This window comes from Nycticebus coucang, chromosome 3, assembly GCF_027406575.1.
Source record: "Nycticebus coucang isolate mNycCou1 chromosome 3, mNycCou1.pri, whole genome shotgun sequence".
Taxonomy (NCBI): Eukaryota; Metazoa; Chordata; class Mammalia; order Primates; family Lorisidae; genus Nycticebus; species Nycticebus coucang.
In genome coordinates this window covers 97,355,150-97,375,123 of record NC_069782.1, presented here as the reverse complement: position 1 = coordinate 97,375,123, position 19,974 = coordinate 97,355,150, and the positions used below count along the sequence as shown (strand labels likewise).

General features: G+C 45.0%; 2 protein-coding genes across 2 annotated transcripts in view; both read right to left on the bottom strand.

Moving 5' to 3' along the window:
* The window catches only part of PPA1 (inorganic pyrophosphatase 1), a 295,326-nt gene that overhangs the window by 54,024 nt on the left and 221,328 nt on the right, over positions 1-19,974 (bottom strand). The gene's annotated exons all lie outside the window — the stretch shown is intronic.
* Positions 1-19,974, bottom strand: part of NPFFR1 (neuropeptide FF receptor 1) — a 28,697-nt gene that overhangs the window by 6,058 nt on the left and 2,665 nt on the right. The window contains exon 2 of the mRNA XM_053586460.1: positions 5,119-5,433. Within this exon, the coding sequence (XP_053442435.1) occupies positions 5,119-5,433 (315 nt within the window). The remainder of the gene's footprint in view (positions 1-5,118; positions 5,434-19,974) is intronic.

Here is a 19,974-nt window from a genome sequence, read left to right as displayed (position 1 = left end):
ATGAGCCACCATGCCATGTCTGGACTTACGATTTTTAAGACCCAGCCGGGCCAGGCATGGTGGCTCATGCCTGTAATCCTAGCACTCTGGGAGGCTGAGGCAGGTGGCTTGCTTGAGCTCAGGAGTTCAAGACCAGCCTGAGCAAGAGAGAGACCCTATCTCTACTAAAAATAGAAAAATTAGCCATGCATTGTGTTGGGCACCTGTAGTCTTAGTTACTTGGGAGGCTGAAGGCAGGAATATCACAAGAGCCCAGGAGTTTGAGGTTGCTGCAAGCTAGGCTGACACCATGGCATGCAAGCCGTGGTGACAGAATGAGACTCTCAAAAAAAATCTATCTATCTATCTATCTATCTACACACATACAGATGAACAGATATAGAAATAAAGATATATGTGTATTAAAAAACTCTGTGTCGGTGTATGTGTGTGTGTGCGTGTATTAAATATACATTTCCTAGCCTTGTCCTTTGAGAGGGCCTAGATACAATGACACCTCAGCAGTGATGAACACACCTAGAACCCAGATCTTGGTCTCTACCTATCATTCTCCAATGAAAAGAACTCGGGCTCCTTAGAAAAATAACTAATCCAGGGATGGAACAGGGATCATAAAAGATGATCCTGGAGCATTCTGTGGAGCCAGAAAAGTAAAAAAGTACTAAAAAAAAGTCATGACAGCATGTTGGAAGAACACAGGACCCACTGGAAAAAGCTCCCAATAGCCAAAACAAGGACAATTTAAACAACAAAATATTACATAAACAGGACTAATGTTGGATTATAACCTATAGAGCAGCATCTGAAATAAATGTAGAGAGAATGATGGAAGCTGAAAATCATCATTGAGGGGTATGACAGTAATAATTGTCGTAGGCAGGAACCATCAAGAGACACTAAAATTAGCAGGCAAAAGTGTAATGAGAAATAGGACATTTCCATAGTCACAAAGTATCACCTAATAAGATACTTATAAATTATAAAGAGAAAAATGTTAACTTGACAGTGGAAAAACCTAGGATACACCACCTTAACCAAGTGGTCAAAGTTAATATCACTAGTATTGCGTGCAGATCAGATGTGCCTTCTCAATATGTCTTTTGTGGTATTATTGCCAAAAACACATAAACTAAATCTAATTGTGGGAAAACAGTCAAACCCACATTGCACAACTTTCTGCAAAATAACTGATCAGTACTCTTCAAACGTGTCAAGGTCATGAAAGGCAGAAAGACCAAGGACCTGTCACAGATTAGAGGAAACTAAGAAAACAACTATTAAATACAATGTGTCATCCTGAGTTGGATCCTAGAAAAAGACATTTGTGGGAAAACTGCTGAAATTCAAATCAAGGCTGTAGGTTAGTTAATAGTATCAGACCAATGCTAATTTCCTGCTTTTGATCACGGTATTATGTGCAAAGTGCATGGGAACTCTCTGTACTAGTTTTGCAACTTTAAGTCTAAAATTATTTTAAAATAAAAAGGAAAAGCCCACAGACTCAAAAGGCCACATACTGTTTGATTCCATTATGTGACATTCTTGTAAAGGCAAAACTATACTTTCTGCCCTGCAAAAAAGAGATCCAGGCTCGGTGCCCATAGCACAGTGGTTACGGCGCCAGCCACGTACACCGAGGCTGGTGGGTTCCAACCCGGCCTGGACCAGCTGAACAACAATGACAACTGCAACAAAAAATAGCCAGGCGTTGTGGCAGGTGCCTGTAGTCCCAGCTACTTGGGAGGCTGAGGCAAGAGACTCACTTAAGCCCAAGAGTTTGAGTTTGTTGTGAACTGGGACACCATGGCACTCTACCGAGGATGACATAGTGGGACTCTGTCTAAAAAAAAAAAAAGGCTTGGTGCCCGTAGCTCAGTGAGTAGGGCACCAGCCACATACACTGAAGCTGGTGGGTTCAAGCCTGGCCCAGGCCTGCTAAACAACAATGACAACTGCAACCAAAAAATAGCCGTGTGTTGTGGTGGGCGCCTATAGTCCCAGCTACTTGGGAGGTCGAGACAAGAGAATTGCTTGAGTCCAAGAGTTTGAGGTTGCTGTGAGCTGTGATGCTACAGCACTCTATTGACAGTGACTTAGTGAGAGTCTGTCTTGTGGAAAAACAAAAAAAAACCAGAGATCCATGGTGCCAGGAGGTGGAGGGAGGAGCCAACTATAATGTTTCAAAGGGGAGCCTTTTGACATGATGAAAATGTTCTAAATCTTTTCTTCTCTTGCCCCAGCTGCCTCAGTAGCCAGGACTACAGGCATGCCCCATCATGTGTAGCTAATTTTTAAACTTTTTTGTGGAGACAGGCTCTTGCTGTATTGCCCAGGTTGGTCTTGAACTCCTGGGCTCAAGTGATCTTCCTATCTTAGCCTCCCAAAGTGTTAGGATTACAGGTGTGAGCCATTGTGCCTGGCCTTCTACATCTTGATTATAGTAGTAGCTACGTGACTGTATGTGATCATCAAAATTTGTAGAAATATATACTAAAAAAGGCAAGTTATACCTTAACAAAAATATTTAAATGTTTAGCTGGGCATTGTGGCGGGCACCTGAAGTCACAGCTACTTGGGAGGCTGAGGCAAGAGAATCGCTTAAGCCCAAGAGTTTGAGATTGCTGTGAGCTGTGACACCATAGCGCCCTACCGAGGGCAACAGAGACCCTGTCTCAAAAAAAAATTGTTTTAAATTTTAAATGTGCACACATTCACAGCACATTTTCTAAGATTGTATACAAACAAAAAGACACAAATTAAATATAACAGAATGGCTGCCATGAGTCAGAGGAGGGATTTGGAGTGGGGGAGGGTATAGAAAGGAACAAATAAATAAATAAAAGATAAACAAGAGGCCTCACAACAAAGTTAGGTCACATAATGCCACGAACTGTGGTCATGAATGATTCAGCCCTCTGCACCTGAGTTAGAGAGAGAACAAGAAAGTAGTTGTATGACGCTTTATGTAATTGCAGAAGATTCTGTTAGGAACAAGCTAAATACTCATCAAAAATAAATCATAGTAGGGCGGCTCCTGTGGCTCAGCGGGTAGGGCACTGGTCCCATATGCCGGAGGTGGCGGGTTCAAACCCAGCCCCGGCCAAATTAATAAAAAATAAATAAATAAATAAAATAAATCGTAGTATATCCATACAATGGAATTCTAAGCAGTTATAAAAAGAATGAGAAACCCTTATCTACTAATGGAATAACAACATCTCAGTTGATTTTAATGAATCTTATTTATAACATACATGATATATTTTTAAGCGGGGCAGGTGGCTGAGTAAAGGTATAGAACTGAATGTTTGGAAAGGTAGAATTTCTTTCTTTTTTTTTTTTTTAGAGACAGAGTTTCATTGTACGGCCCTCAGGTAGAGTGCCATGACGTCACACAGCTCACAGCAACTCTTAGGCTTACACGATTCTCCTGCCTCAGCCTCCGGAGCAGCTGGGACTACAGGCGCCTGCCGCAACGCCCGGCTATTTTTTGGTTGCAGTTTGGCCGGGGCTGGGTTTGAACTCGCCACCCTCGGCATATGGGGCCGGCACCCTACTCACTGAGCCACAGGCGCCGCCTGGAAAGGTAGAATTTCTTTAATTGGCTTGCGCTTACTTAAAATATTTTCAAAAAGCAACATAAGAAAATGGCAATGTTGGTTGCCTCCCAGGAGAGAGGCTAGGAGGCCCGAAGACAAGGGTGGAAAAGAGATACTCCCCTAGATTATTTTGGGAGCTTTTGACTATTGAACCATGTGAACATATTACCTAGTCAAACAATTTTTTAAACGTAGGTGTGTGCAAAGGACTGGAGGCACCACCATAACCAACTGGTGACCTTACCTTATCACTATGGACTATGTGTGTGTGTTCATGTGCACATAAGTACACGTATGTGCCTGTGCTTTGGGAAGGAGCAGGATGCAGTTATGTTCAGCATTACTGAAGGGATCTGCAACTCAGCAGTGAGAAAATGTTCCACCAGGTATAGCCAGTCCTGCCAGGGCTGCTGACTCCGCCTGAGCTTCACTTCCTGGGTCCTGGAACCTAGAGGAACACAGGCGGTGGCTCCTCTGCCCCAGTCAGTCAAGTCACTCCAAATGGGGCTGTCCAGGCCCTAGATCAGGCGTCCTCACACTGCGGCCCGCGGGCCACATGAAGCAGTGTGAATTGTATTTGTTCCCGTTTTGTTTTTTTACTTCAAAATAAGATATGTGCAGTGTGCATAGGAATTTGTTCATAGTTTTTTTGTTTAAACTATAGTCCGGCCCTCCAACAGTCTGAGGGACAGTGAATTGGCCCCCTGTTTAAAAAGTTTGAGGACGCCTGCATCCTGCTCTTGGCAGCTGCTGGGAGCTCTGAGCTCAGACTCTGCAGGCTCAGGCCTCTAGGGGTCTCCACTACTTTGGAAACCAATCCCTCTCCAGAGGGAGTCTAGAACTGGAGAAACCCTGATTCTACAAAAAAGGACAATCGCATGAGAGACAGATAACAATGGTGGTGTTCTGACATCTGCAGAAAGCACAGGTGGCATTTAGAGGTCAGGTGGTCTACTTCTACTCGAATACCTTCTAGCAAATCCCTGCTGAGTGGCCGGCCAATCCCTACTTAGATACTTCCAGTGACAGGGAGCTGATTACTCACAGGGCAGGCTCTCTTCTGTGGCAGAACAGCTCAAATAAGTAGATTTCTAGCTTCTTATTCAGAAGAAACCTGCTTCCCTACTGCTGGTTCTGGTTCTGCCTGTGAGAAAGTGAGACTCACTAGTGCGGTACAGTAATTAGAAATATGGTGTGAGAATATGGACCAGGGCACCTCTCAGCTGTGTAAGATTGTATAGATTTCCAAATCTATAAATAACAGGGATAACAAAAAAGCCTGCTTCACTGGACTATCATTAATTAAGATAATGTATGAAGAAAATACCCTAGCATGCCTGGCACAACGAAAATGGTTAATTCCTTGTGTCTATTATTTCTAGTTCTAATCCCTCAGCCTCAAGACTGTCTTGAGAGTTTGAGACAATGGCATCTTGGCCAAAGGCCGGCCCAGCAATGACTTGTCTGAAATGACTTCCAGGGTGGAGAGCACCCCTGTCTGTCCAATGTCTACACTCACCAGTGATGAGGTTGTCCACGAGGGTGGTAGGCATGCAAAAGATGCCCACCAACAGGTCGCTGACGGCCAGGTTGAGGATGAACATGTTGGTGACAGTGCGCATGTGCCGGTTCTTCAGCACGATGAAGCAGACCAGGGCATTGCCCACCATGCAGAGGAGGAAGATGAGCACGTAGGCCACAATGAACATGGCTGCCACAGGAGAGGAATGCTGGTAATAGGAGGAGAAGGTGAGGTTCACAGCCAGGGCAGCCTCAGCATTGCTGTTATTGTGACTTGGGGGCCAGCTGCCATTGGGAGGCTGGGAGAGCTCCCCTAGGACCAAAAGAACATACAGGTCAGGACTCTAGGCAAAAAAGAGATAACTGACTTCTCACCAGTGAGACCATTCATGTGCGAAACCCCAACCCACACTGATACAAGACTTCAGGCTCACAACCACTCAAACCCTGATCTTTGACTTCACCCCATCTTGTCCATGACTCAGTCCCCAATGTTGGCTATTCTCCACTAACCACATCCCCCACCCCAAAATAGGCTCCATCCTCCTTGGCCCGGCTCTGTGTCCTAGAGGCTATCCTCTAAGGACCATGTGAGCCAGGTTCCCTCGCCCCCTGGCCTCTGGCTGAGTGTAGTTTAGCCAATGGGAGGCACAGGAGATGACAGGCCAGGAAAGAGTGATGTCAATGTATTTATCTCCTGATTCCTCCCTGGCCTGCCCAATTCTGCCAGCACCTAGGTGGGCTTTTTTTGTTTATTTGTTTGTTTGTTTGTTTTGTGGCCACAGCTCTCTCCTGTTGGGTGACTCCTCCTCCATGACTGCAGCCCTTGCCAGGTCACAATAGCACTACCCCTTCTCATACCAACAGGCCTGCAGGTGGTAACAGCTTCCTGGGCTTGCTAGTCACTGGGTGCTTCGGCATTTCTGGTGGATCTCTTACCCCTCATCTCACCTCTGTAAAGTCTTCCATTTAACTCTCTTCAGTTAAACCTTTCTGAGTGCACCACATGTTTTCTTCCGGGACCCAAATGTTAGACCCTCAAAATCTCTGTTGTCCCTTCTCCTGGTCTCCTTCACAGAACTTTGGATGAGAAAGGCAAGAAGGCAGTAGATGCAGGGAGCATCAAAGGGGAGATCTGAACCAGGGTAGGGGGCAGAAGCACAATGCATTCCCCAGGACAACATCCAAAGCCAAAGCTACAGCCATCCTACATCAGCCCCCATCTGTGTGATCAGCTGCTCCCCCTGCATAGCACTGAACAAAGCATTTCCACATCTACATTTCACTTAACTTTCTGAGCTACTCATGATGTAAGCAGCCAGGTATTAGCCTCATTTGAAATGGGGACCAGAGGGGTTCCATGACTTGCTCAAGGTCCTACAACTACTGTGCAGCAGGCTTGGCTGTGCTTTGAGTGTCTCTGAATGAGGACCAAGCTTTAGTGTGTTATGAAGGGAGGGCTCAGTGTCCAACCACAGCTCTTCTGGGAAGTCATTAGTTGGGGTGACTCAACGATGTTGTCTCATAAGCTCTCCTTTTGTCTACCTCTGGGATCAAACAATGTGGCCTGTTCCAGGGGACAAAGAGTCTCTAGGGGGTCTTTCTGCCACATCAGAGCTCAGCTGCTGGCCTGGCAGCTTGGGATCTGTAGCTAGAGAAACCTAGTGGGGAGCAGGGCTGATGAGCTGGCACTGTCAGGGCTTCAGGGACAGCAGAGAGGTGCAGCAGGGAGCCTTTTGTGGGGCAAGGGGGCCAGCGGGCTGTTGGGGGATGTGAAGAAGCCAGGAAATTTCCTGTGCATGGTGAGAGGAAGTAATACCTCCCTGCTGAGGAGCATCCAGTTGCATTCAAACATCTTTATTTTAACACAGAAAGTGTCAAACATGTATGAGAGAGAATGTCATAGTGAATATGAGTATAAAGTTTAATGAACTCCCACGTTTACATCATATACTTTTAGTAATTATCAACTTAAGGCCTGGAGTTGTTTCATCCATACTCCACACCTCTTTGGATTATTTTGAAGCAAATACCAGACATTACTTCCTTTCATCCATAAATATTTCAGTTTGTATCTCTAAAAGATAAGACCTCCGAATGAGACAAAAAACTGTGGTTACATTATTATCAAAATTAACAATTACATCATAATATAATCAAATAACCAGCATTCAAAATTCTCTGATTGTTTCATAATTTTTTATTTATTTCTTTTTTGTTGTTGTTGTTGAGACAGAGTCCCACCCTATGCCCTGAGCAGAGCACAATGGCATCATAGCTCACTGCAACCTCAGACTTGGGCTGTGGGCATCCCGCTGCCTCAGCCTCCAGAAGCTGGTGGGATTACAGGCACTCACCGGTGCCCGGCTGGGTTTTTCCATTTTTTTCATGAGTCAGGCAATTCTCCTCAGCCCCCGACAGTGCTGGGATTACAGGTGTGAACCACCATGCCTGGCTATTTTTTTTTTTTTTTTTTTTTTTTGAGACAGAGTCTCACTATGTCACCCTGGGTAGAGTGCCATGGCTTCACAGCTCACAGCAACCTCAAATTCTTGGGCTTAAGCTATTCTCTTGCCTCAGCCTCCCAAGTAGCTGGGACTACAGGCAACTGCCACAATGCCTGGCTATTTTCTTGTTGTTGTTGCAGTTGTCATTGTTGTTTTAACTGGCCCAGGCCCGGTTCAAACCCTCCAATCTCAGCGTATGTGGCTGGTGCCCTACCCACTGAGCTACGGGCACCACCCTCATAATCTTTTAGTTCTTGGTTTGTTTAAATCAGCGGTTCTCAACCTGTGGGTTGGGACCCCTTCGTAACAATGAAAATACATTGTGGCATTAGGAAGGTTGAGAACCTAATGAAGATCCAAACAAAATTTGCATTTCTATTAACTATGATGATGCACCAAACCACCTCAAAATAGTGGTGTAGCCCTTGGAATCATTCCTACAGCTGCTGTCAGCTGCTGACTCGCCTGGGGCTAGAAGGTCCAAACACCCAACCTCTGTGTGTCAGTTCTCCTTCAGGTGGCCTCTCATCCTCTGGGAGGTTAGACTGGGCTTCTTCAGAGGTTGGAGGTCTTTCCATTCCAAGAGAACAAGAGAAACACCTGGGCTCCAGAATTTTCAAGTCCACTTCTGCCACATTCTATTGGCCAAAGCAAGTTGCAGGGGCAGCCCAGATGTAAGCTAGTGGAAAAATACAATAGTTTCACCTCTAGATAGGAAGAACAGTAGCATGATTTTGCAAAGGAGATATGGACACACAGTGTGATTCATCAAGGTTATTATAAAATCTGCCCCATCTTAATATTGCATTTGGTGGGTGTGGCTTGTAGGCTTCTTAGTTTACAGTTTCTCCCTCTGTGACCCTTCTCTTCTGCAGTTCTATTTGTCACATAGACTCAATCATTGCTCTGCAGAGTTTCCTGCAGACTGGATTTTCCTGATTGCTCCTTCATGATATCCTTTTACATGTTCTGCTCTCTGTCCCCTGTATTTCCTGTAGTTAGTAGTGAGATCCAGAGGCTTGATCAGATTCTGTATAGTGGTCTCTCTCCTTGTGGGGCTAAGATTGATCACTGGGCTCAGATGATGTCAGCCTGATCGTCCATTGTCATAATCCCCGTTCTCTTTTTACCTAAGTTTTCCAGCAGCCACGAATGATCACTGCCTAGACTCCTCGTGTTTTACATACAATCCACACTTTTCACCACGCCCCGTGAAATGCTGCATGGTCTGGTACCGATTGACATCTTTCCCCTTTGCCCATTCCACTCCGGCCACGTTGCTATCTTCTTGGCTCTAGCTTCTTCCAACCCCAGGCCCTGCTCTCCGCTCCTTCAGCTCTCAGTGTAGAGATGTCTTTGCAGAGAAGCACAACCTGATTACTGCATGTATAGTAGGTACCCCACGATTATCTCGCACATCATCCTGTTTATGTTCTTCAGGCTGTCACTATTTTGTTTCCAGGTGTGTTGTCTTTTTCCTTCCTTTGAAAGTCAGCTCACAGAAATCAGGGGTCTTCCCTGCCTTGCGGGTGGCAGAGTCCCCAGCCTGTCCAAAGTAAATGGTTCAACAAGCAGTCAGTAGTTATGGAATGAATAAATATTTGTATTTATTTGAAGGAAGGTGGATCCTGACACTAGGTGACAGGTTCAGCTCCAAGAAGGCAGTGCTGGTGTTGGGAGGCGTTCCCAGTCCCCTCCAGAAGAACCTCCAAGGGAGGCATAGCACAATGCCTGTTGGGAGACTTCCCAGACAGCTGAGCTTCAAAATCAACTCTGAGTCAGCTCCCATGTCTGGGGGAATCAGGGGGTGTGGCCGAGCAGAAGAAATTGCCAGAATCTCTTAGGTTAGATTCCAGTCTATTTCCCCCACTGCCTTTTGCTTAGCTGTCTACTGAGTTCAGATTCTGAAGTCTGTCATTGGGAAGTATTGGGGAGTAACTCTGGCCATCTCAAGAGCCTCAGCTGAGCCTGGGCATCTGGCTGCAGACTTATCCCAGGTTCCAGAGCTACATACTAATCCTTTCTGAAGGAGGAAAAACTCTTCATATGTCTGGCAATTCTCCTGGACTGGAAGCAAGCTATTCTCCCACCACCCAAGGGCTCCATTCCAGTAGCTAGAAACCTCATTAATACCTTCAACTTGTCCTTTCTGGGATCCGCCAGGTGCCTCTGAAGTTACATCCTATGAAATTTTTGTCTACTCAACCCAATTAGGCCCGGGGTGGGAGAGAAGACTGGGGTGTAGAGGGCTCCCTGATCAGAAGCATCAGCATCACCTGGAACTTGTTAGAAACAGAAATTCTTGGGCCCCATCCCTGGGATGGGGGAAACCAAAAACCCCAGGGAGCTAGGGCCCAGCTATCTCTGTTTTACATTTTTAAGTGACCTCCAGGTGCACCCTCCAGGTTTTTTTGTTTGTTTGTTCATTTTTTGAGACCCAGTCTCACTCTGTCACCCTGGGTAGAGTGCAGTGACATCCTAGCTCACAGCAATCTCAAACTCTTAGGTTCAAGTGATCCTCCTGCCTCAGCCTCCCAAATAGCTGGGACTCTAGGCACCTGACTAATTTTTCTATTTTTAGTAGAGATGAGGGTATCGCTCTTGCTTAGGCTGGTCTCAAACTCCTAAACTCAAGCGAACCACTGGCCTCAGCCTCCCACCTGCTACAGTTATAGAACCACAGAACTAAAAAATTTCCACCAAAGACCCTGGAAATAACATGCAGCTTGGGAAGCCAGGCATCCTCCCAGGCTCCTCACCTCGATGGGAACTCAGCATTCTCATCTTTAAAATAGAAGCACAAACATTTCCTGGGTAGGATAGGTGATGTCACCTCTCTGGAAACCAAATTCCTCATTGGTAAAATGGAGCTGAGTTAACACCTACCGAGGAGGGGTGTGGTGAGGATTTAGGGGGTGATGCTTGGAGTACATCGTGCTCATAGAGCTCAGTATGAGTCAGTTTAGCAGCAGCAGCACCAAAGATATGAAATCACACAATAAACGTGAGTGTGATAGTTTATACCACTCTTAGCGTGGGCCTTCTTGCAGAAGCCTGAAAGAAGTGTGAGAGAGAAAACAACCCCAAAATGAATGTGCTTAGCCAGGATGGGTCTGGGTGTTTCCCTGAGCTCACAGGCCTCCCACTAACAGTTTCATCGACAATGCCACCTGCCTGTTCGTACTGGTAAGACAGGGGAGCTCGGCCGCTTCCAGCGTGCCTTCCGGGCAGGGCTTGCTGGTAAAGAGCACAGCAGAAGGATATTAACCATGTGAAACAAAAAGTCCAAGTTCAGTTCTAATTAAAGAAATAGAATGGAATTTTAAAAGATTGATAATTTGTTCATCAGTTAGATTGGCAAAGACATAAAATGCTCTGTGAGGGCCAAAGTGTGACTATGCACTGGGGGTGGGGGCTACAGATCAGCTCAGTCTTGGGGTGGGGCACATCAGTCCAACATCCCAACTAGAGACCCGTTCCCAGATCCACCCATTCCACTTCGGGGGTTTCTCCTGAGGAACAGCGCGAAGTCTAAAAGTGAAGGGGGGAAATAGCGACCAGGGGTTATAATGATTACATAATAGTATGTACATGCACTAAATCCATTTCATGGTGTCTACAGAGGGTGGTGTTTTCTCAAGTGATTTTTTTTTTTTTTAGAGACAGAGTATCACTTTATGGCCCTCGGTAGAGTGCTGTGGCATCACAGCTCAAACCAACCTCCAGCTCTTGGGCTTAGGCGAATCTCTTGCCTCAGCCTCCCAAGTAGCTGGGACTACAGGCACCCACCACAATGCCCAGCTATTTTTTGTTGCAGTTTGGCCAGGGCTGGGTTTGAACCCGCCACCCTCGGTATATGGGGCCGGCGCCCTACTCACTGAGCCACAGGCTGTGCTCCATTTTCTTTTTTTCTAACTTGCATTCAACCTTCCTAGTCAGAAGGAAACTCTCATACATGTGATAAAATAGTGACTACATTAGTGGTTCTCAGCCTCGACTCATACAAAATTATAGCACAAGGTGTGTGGTGGCTCACACCTATAATCCTAACACTCTGGGAGGCCGAGGTGGGTGGACTGCTTAAGTAAGATCAAGACCATCCGGAGCAAGACTGAGACCCCATCTGTACTAAAAATAACCAGGTGTTGTGGCAGGCACCTGTAGTTCCAGTTACTCTAGAGGCTGAGGCAAGGGAATTGCTTGAGCCCAAGAGTTTAAGGTTGCTGTGAGTTATGAAACCGTAGCACTCTACTCAGGGCAACCAAATGGGACTCTGTTTCAAAAAAACAAACAAAAAAAAACCAAAACACAATGCAGACCCCACATCCCTCCTCTATCTCTATCTGCCCCCCCCCCGGGATTAGATCAGAATCTCTGGGGGTGGGTGTTTTAAGAACTGGCATTTAAAAAAGCTCCCTTGGGCTTGGTGCCCGTAGTAGCACAGTGGTTATGACACCAGCCACGTACACCGAAGCTGGTGGGTTAAGCCTGGCCTGGGGCAGCTAAACAGCAATGACAACTGCAACAAAAAATAGCCGGGCATTGTGGCAGGTGCCTGTAGTCCCAGCTACTTGGGAGGCTGAGGCAAGAGAATCACTTAAGCCCAAGAGTTTGAGCTTACTGTGAGCTGCGATGCCACAGCGCTCTACCCAGGGCGGCAGCTTGAGACTGTGATTTCCACACAACCAGATTTGAGAACCATTGAATTATATAGTCTGTAGCCTAAAGGCATTCATAGTCAGGTTTACTGGGGCTTAACATTTTGGGGGTCACCAAACTCTTTGAGACTCTGATGCATTTAAATTCATTTAACAGATGCTTTCCTAGGCCTTCTCTTCATATACCAAGAAAAGATCTCTGACTAGAAGGAATTCAGTCTTCAAAATCATTGGATACTCTCCCCCCAAAAGCACTCAATGTTTGACACACTTTCTGGGAGTAGTGGGCATCCAGGATTTTGGCTCACCCAGCAAGTATTATCCCTTCTTTCTAGCTAGTGAATTTTCCCTTGGGGAGTCAACCCTCCTCCTTGTATGCTGCTTATGAGGGACTGTCGATCAGGAGTCAGCGCCCACCTCTTGCCAAAGGACAGCCAATCAGACCTCGTCTCCTTTGGATTTGCCTCTGGGTCCTAGGAACACAGCTTTTCCTATCTTTGGATGACCTGACCACACCCTTCCAATAGACTCCCATGGTTGGTTAAGTTAACAGCACCAGTTTCTATTGCTTGTAACCCTAAAGTTAATCATACTTGGACTTCTTAGGAGTCTGTGGAGTCCTTATTCAGAACCCCAGGGACAGTGGAAGGGATAGAGATGGGCAGGGATAGCACCACAGACACTCAAGGTTTCTGCTCCCCAGTTTAGACATTTGTGCACCCACACACATATCCTACCTCTTAAAAGATCATGTGATCTTCCACAGGGACAGTGCTGATAAGGGAGGAGAGGACACTGACCTAGAAATCAGGAGACATGGTTTGCATATCGGCCCAGTGGTGATCACTCACTACATGTAAGAGGGGCTAGAGGGCAGGCCACTTGTTCTTGTTTTGAAAGAGAAGCATGGGAACTTGTCTTAAAGCTACTTTGTGTAATTATTGAAGAGAGGTATATTTAATTCAGGGTGGGTTGGGGACTGATGATGGAAGACCCTAAACCCCATGCCGCCTCTTGGCACTCCCACGTGGACTGGGGAGATCTACTTTATCCTTACATCCTCCTTGGCTTTCAAATGTAGATGACCAGGTTTCTTGCCTCTTCCCACCTTGTGTAACCGTTACCAGGCTCAGAGAGATACCAGAATAAATTACAGAGGGCTTCACAGACCCACAGGCTTCTTCCTGAAGAAGGAGATACTACATTAGCTATCCTTTGGCAGCTGTGGTTCCAGTCCCAAGGAAGCAAGCCTGAGCAACGCCTGTGTTAACACTGCTCAGGAGAGTGAAACACCTGTGTTAACACTGCTCAGGAGAGTGAAAAGTGGTTGTGCAGGAGGATCTAAAACACTGCTCAGGAGAGTGAAAAGTGATTGTACAGGGGGATCTATGAGGAATGAAGCTTCTTGAGTCCTGCAACCTCCCACGGTTCCTCCTGCAGTCTGAGCCAAAGCCCACCAGATCCTAGGCACCCACAACAGCAGCATGGATTTTAAAAGCCTGGCTTCTTCTGGGTGAGTAAGAACAGGCAGTCCTTCCAAGAATAATTTGGGTTGGCAAAGGCCAAAGGTTTTGAGGGCAGAATTTCTGGGGCAGCCAACCGGGGCCCCCAAACAAGCCCCTTTTTATACTTTCCCTTCTACTCTGAGGCCTTTTTATTTCTCCTTGCTTCCTCCAGGAGCTCTCTGGTTTTACCCATCAAAACCTGTATTCAGGAAAGTTTCTGATACAAGTGATTTACCTCTCAGTGAAAACTGAACTGCCTTTATCACACATTAAGCCTCTACTCTCAGTCCACTTAAAGGATTACAGGCTTTAAAAGGGGGAGTAGAAGGGGCTTAAGGCGGAAAGGGAGAATAAAAGAAAGGGGGGAAGGGATTTTGTTCTCTCTTGCTTTTGGTAAGGTAAGCATGTGCCCTGGAGCTCCCTTCCTGGGTTCCATGGCTGTTTGCTCACTCAGAGTCTACCTGCTTAGTGCTGATCATATTTCACTTCCTGTTTCAGCTAAGTATAGTTTTTTTTCCTCCTTCCGCTAAGCTAGAAACATGTTAGGAGCAGAAGCCATGCCTAGTTCAGCTTGTAATGTTTCTCACTGTCTGGTACAGGTCCTAGACTATATAGACTATTGATAAATGTTGATAATTAATTTAGGTTTTAGAGACTATGAATTTTCCTCTGAGCACAACTTTAGCTGTATCCCATAGATTCTGAGAGATAATATTTCTATTATTGTTGAAATATATTTTGTACAACATCAAGCTATCTCTGATAAGGAAAGGAGAATTATTTTCATTTCATAGGAAAATAAAAATTCAAAGCTCAAAGACAAAGATACTTGCTTCAGAATATAGGCTGCAGTAGTGGTGGATCCCCAGATTTTGCTTGACTCTAGGATACAGGGTCCATCAAATAAGCCAGGAGACCTGGTCTGAGTGTAAGTCCCTAGACTTGTTCTGCCTTCTCCAACCATTTTTTCATCCTCTCTGGATATCATCAGGTCACCTATAAAGACCTCCAGCATTCATTAGCAGCAACTAGGGGATCCTTGGTTTGAGATGAGAGAGACCTTGCCCCTCCAAGGCTCCAACTATAAGACTGACACCATGAGTATTTTTTTATATATATATAAAAAAATTAAATTAAAATTTAAATTTTTAAATTAAATCATAGCTGTATACATCAATATGATCATGGGGCACCATACACTTGGTTACACCATGAGTATTATTATCACCTAAAATCTTGCCTGAAGAAGCAGGCACACAATGGGCAGAGGCAGAACCAGGGTTGCCCCAGGATCAGCTGAAAAGTAGTGGAGAAGGACACCTAACCTCTTTGAGATTCTTTCTTCCTCCACCCAATACTTCCTGACAAAGCTTCACCACCTGGAGTCTCAGTGTCTTTGTAACAAGTTACTTATATTCCTTCTTTCCCCATCCTTTTCAAGTTGTTCTTTTAGGAGAGATTCTGATGAACTTGTTTTCATGTATGAAGTAATGACTCATAACAAAGTGCTGTGTCTCTTTTGGATGTTTGCATTTCCAAAGGAGTCAGACTTAAGATCAGAAACAGCAAGACTCTAATTATACTCTAATTATACAATTTCAATTATTCACAAAAGAGCAGCAAAAAAGCTTTTGAGAGAGACTGGATTTAATTATTTTACATTTGTATTTTAAATAAATCTGGTGGAAATTAGTGTGTTATCAATTCCATTCACTGTGCTTTAGTTTTCCCATTTGTAAAATGCAAGCGGAGTAGCTGTTTATGCAAGCCTCACTGGCTATAATAGCCTGGGGGGTTTGCAGTAGAATGGGCCATACAAAGATTGGAGCAGAAATACTCACTCTAAATGTATCTCCTGATCTCACTGTTTGGAGCTTGCCAGACTGCCATAGGAGAGACCATGGCTCCCATGAGAACCAGACCTACACACACCTAGCCTCTGCCTCCCGAGCAGCGTCTCAGACCCCTCCTATGCCTCACTCCTAGCAAGATAGGAACATAAGAAGATCTTCAGGAGAAGGATGGATAGCTGAACTGCATGGAGGCTGCAGTCCCAGAATGTTCCCAGAATCTAGGCCATTTGCACAGAAAGAACCAGCAGACCTGCTATAGCTCAAGCCAGGGCAAACTGTGCCTCCTGGGCCTCAGTTTTATCATCTGTCAAATGGGGGTGACGCTGTTTCCCTGCCTACCTCCCAGGCTGGATGATGAAATGCTTTGTGATGAAGGACAAAGCACAGTGACTGGCAGCAACATTTCCAAGGCATATGAAGAAACAGCACCCACCACCCACCTGGACCTCCAAGGTGCTACCATGTTCTGTGCTGGAGAGATACCAGATGACTTGCTTCTTTCCCCTCCTTTTCTCAGTGACTTCTTTGCCCTGTATGGCCACTTCCTCATAGGTGTTTGGGCATACATCCTCCCAGCCTAGGACCTCTCGGCCACAGAGCTCTCAGGCTGGGTAGACAGCTGTGGGGGCCACCAGGGGCTTTTAGGAAGCTACTAGACTGATGTCAGGCTGGGGTTGGGATAGGGAGTAGCTCTGACCTTTCCTGCTGATGTGTCCTCCAGTATAGCATCACATCAAGGCCCAGTGGGCAAGATGAACAGGGATTATTGCCCAGCTGGATCTGGCAGTTCTGTAGGGGGCTTGGTAGACTGCATGTCTCTCTAGGTGCTGGGGAAAGGCTGGGTCCTCAAAGATCCCCCACCCCCAGCCATAGTTTTGGTCCAACCACCCAAAGAACTTCCCCTCTTGCCCTCCAGTCAGTAATCAACCTGGATAGTGAGAAATTGGCAAGGAACAGATTATAGGCCAGCTCTTAGTGGTAGAAAGTTTTTGCTGATGTTGAGGTAAATTTTCTACTGGGCCCAGTTATGCTCCCTGGAGCCATACAAAGTAAGACTGGGTCCCTGTCCCCAGGATCATCCCTTCTCCCTCATTCTCACCTGAACATCCCATGGTATTCAGCAAGAGGGGCTCTAGTCCTATCTTTTCAGCTGCGCATTTTGACCTTCCAATAACTCTCTTTAAGAATACAAGCCATTACACTGTTGGTAGGACTACAAACTAATACAGACTCTTTGGAAAGAAGTATGGAAAATCTTAAAAGAACTCAAAATAAACCTTCCATTTGATCCCACAATCCCATTACTGGGCAGTCTTGGCATCTACCCAGAAGAAAAAAAATCATTTTATCATAAGGACATTTGAACTAGATTATTTATCACAGCTCAATTTACAATTACCAAGATGTGGAAATAACCCAAGTGCCTATCAACCCATGAATGGATTAATAAACTGTGGTATATGTATGCCATGGACTACTATTCAGCCATAAAAAGATGGGGACTTTACATCTTTTGTATTAATCTGGATAGAGTCGGAGAACATTTTTTTTTTTTTTTTGAGACAGAGTCTCACTATGTCACCCTCGGTAGAGTGCCGTGGCATCACAGCTCATAGCAACCTCAAACTCTTAGGCTTAAGCGATTCTCTTGCCTCAGCCTCCCAAGTATCTGGGACTATAGGCACTTGCCACAATGCCCAGCTACTTTTTGTTGCAGTTGTTTAGCTGACCCAGGCTGGGTTCGAACCTACCACCTTCAGTGTATGTGGCTGGCACCATAACTATTGTGCTATAGGCACCAAGCCTGGAGAACATTCTCTAAAGTAAAGTATCACAAGAATGGAAAACCAAGTATCCAGGCTGGGTGCAGTGGCTCATACCTGTAATCCTAGCATACTGGCAGGCCAAGGTGGGTGGAACTGTCTGAGCTCAGGCATTTAAGACCAGCTTGAGCATGAGTGAGACCTGTCTCTACAAATAGCCTGGCATTTGTGGGAGGCACCTGTAATCCCATCTCATTGGGAGGCTGAGGCAAGAGTATTGCTTGAGCCCAAGAGACCAAGGTTGCTGTGAGCCTTGACACCATGGCACTCTATCCTGGGTAACAAAGTGAGACTCAACCCCCTTCCCCAAAAAAAAGAAAAGGAAAGGAAGTATCCAATGTACTCAATACTAATTTGAAGCCAGTAGACAACTAATACACACCCACACAAGAGAAAAACTCGATTTAAATTCAAGTTGGGGGAAACAGGGGTGGGAGGGAGGGTGAAGGAGAAAGTGGGAAGAGGGGAGGAGGGAGGGCACCTAATGGGCACCTAATGGGCACAGTGTAATGGGCCTCCTGTATGTAGGACACAACTACAACAGAGACCTTACCTAACAGATGCAAATGTAACCTAATCGTTTGTACCCTCAAGTTAATCTGAAATATATATAAAAGAGAATACAAGTCAGATCTCCCCTATCCTAAATGTATGCTGTTGATATTTTTGGACCTAAATTCAGGACTTTACATTTCACTTACATTTACATTTCATTTCCTTGGTTTCAATCCAGCATTCTAGTATATTGAGATAAACTTCTATCTTGAATCTTGTAGGGTTAATGGCTCCTATCCACAGGTTTGATAAGCATGCCCCTTTCTTTCCCCCCTGAAGTATTAATTAACATCATGTCAGAGTCAGAAAGCCCTAGGATCTCTAGGCTGCTATGAAGCCTTTAATGAGCCCTGATCGTCAGCCCTCCATCTTCCTCCCCATGGCTTTTCATCAATTCACAAGTTTTTAAGGAAAGATCTTTGCAGTATCCTGCTGAACTGCTGTAATTCAACTTTTTCCCTCTCAGAAGCTCAGTCTAAAAGAGAAAATTTGGTAGGTTTAGCCTGATTTGTTCTTTTGTTTATTTCAGAAGTATTATTTATTGTAAAACTTACAAGCTTTGTGAGTTTGAGATGTGAAATTAACTGCAGGATGGAAGTACAGAATCATTTACCAACCAGTCTTTCTGAAGAAAAATTGCTCCAAATGCATTGATTTGATTTTTATTTTTATTCAATGGAGATTATTATTCTTTTTTTTGAGACAGAGCCTCAAGCTGTTATCCCGGGTAGAGTGCTGTGGCATCACAGCTCACAGCAACCTCCAACTCCTGGGCTCAAGCGATTCTTCTGCCTCCACTTCCCAAGTAGCTGGGACTACAGGCGCCCGCCACAAAGCCCGGCTATTTTTTGGTTGCAGCCGTCTTTGTTGTTTGGCGGGCCCGGGCTGGATTCGAACCCGCCAGCTCAGGTGTATGTGGCTGGCGCCTTAGCCGTTTGAGCCACAGGCACCCAGCCTCAATGGAGATTTTTTAAAAGTTCATTTTTGAGGCCAGGTATGTGACTCACGCCTGTAATCCTAGCACTTTGAGAGGCCAAGGCAGTTGGATTGCCTGAGCTCAAGGCTAGCCTGAGCAAGAATGAGACCCTCTCTCTATTAAAAATAGAAAAACTAGCCAGGCGTAGTGGTGGTTGACTGTAGTCCCAGTTACTTGAGAGGCTGAAGGAAAAGGATTGCTCAAGCCCAAGTATTTGAGGTAGCTGTGAGCTATGACGCCGCAGCACTCTACCAAGGGTGACATAGTGAGACTCTGTCTAAAAAAAATAAACAAAAAAAAAAACCCCTGAGCCTCATTGGGATATTGGAATCAACCTATGAATAAATAAATCTTTTATTAATCTGCCTTAATTGTGAGTTGATCTTTCAGTGAACTTTCTAAGAAAAGGACAAATTTCCCCTCACCCCTACAGCTGCAACGAATATGGGGGTGCAGGGATCTCTTTAAGAAACTAATTTTGAATTTTGGGGTAAGTACCCAGAAGTGGAATTGCTAGATAATATAGTAATTCCATTTTTAGGTTTTTGAGAAATCCCCAGAGGATTTTCTATAATGCCTATACCAATTTATATTCCCACCAATAGTGTACAAATGTTCTTCACATCCTTGCCAACACTTAGTGACTATCTTTTTGATAAAAGCCATCCTGGCAGGTGTGAGATAATGTCTCATTACGGTTTTAATCTGTGTTTCCCTAATGATTAGTGATGTTCAATATTTTTTCATAATGGCCTACTAGTGGCCATTAGTAGGTCTTCTTTGCAGAAATGTCTTTTCAGGTCTCTTGTCCATTTTTAAATTGTTTTTTATTTATTTGTTTTCTTGCTATTGAGTTGAGCTCCTTGATTTATTCTTAATGAATATTAAAATAGGCTCCTAATAAATATTACATATCATTTGTTTCTTTCTGAACATCTTCTTTTGTTTTGTCTTTATTAAAAGAAATGTGCTTATTA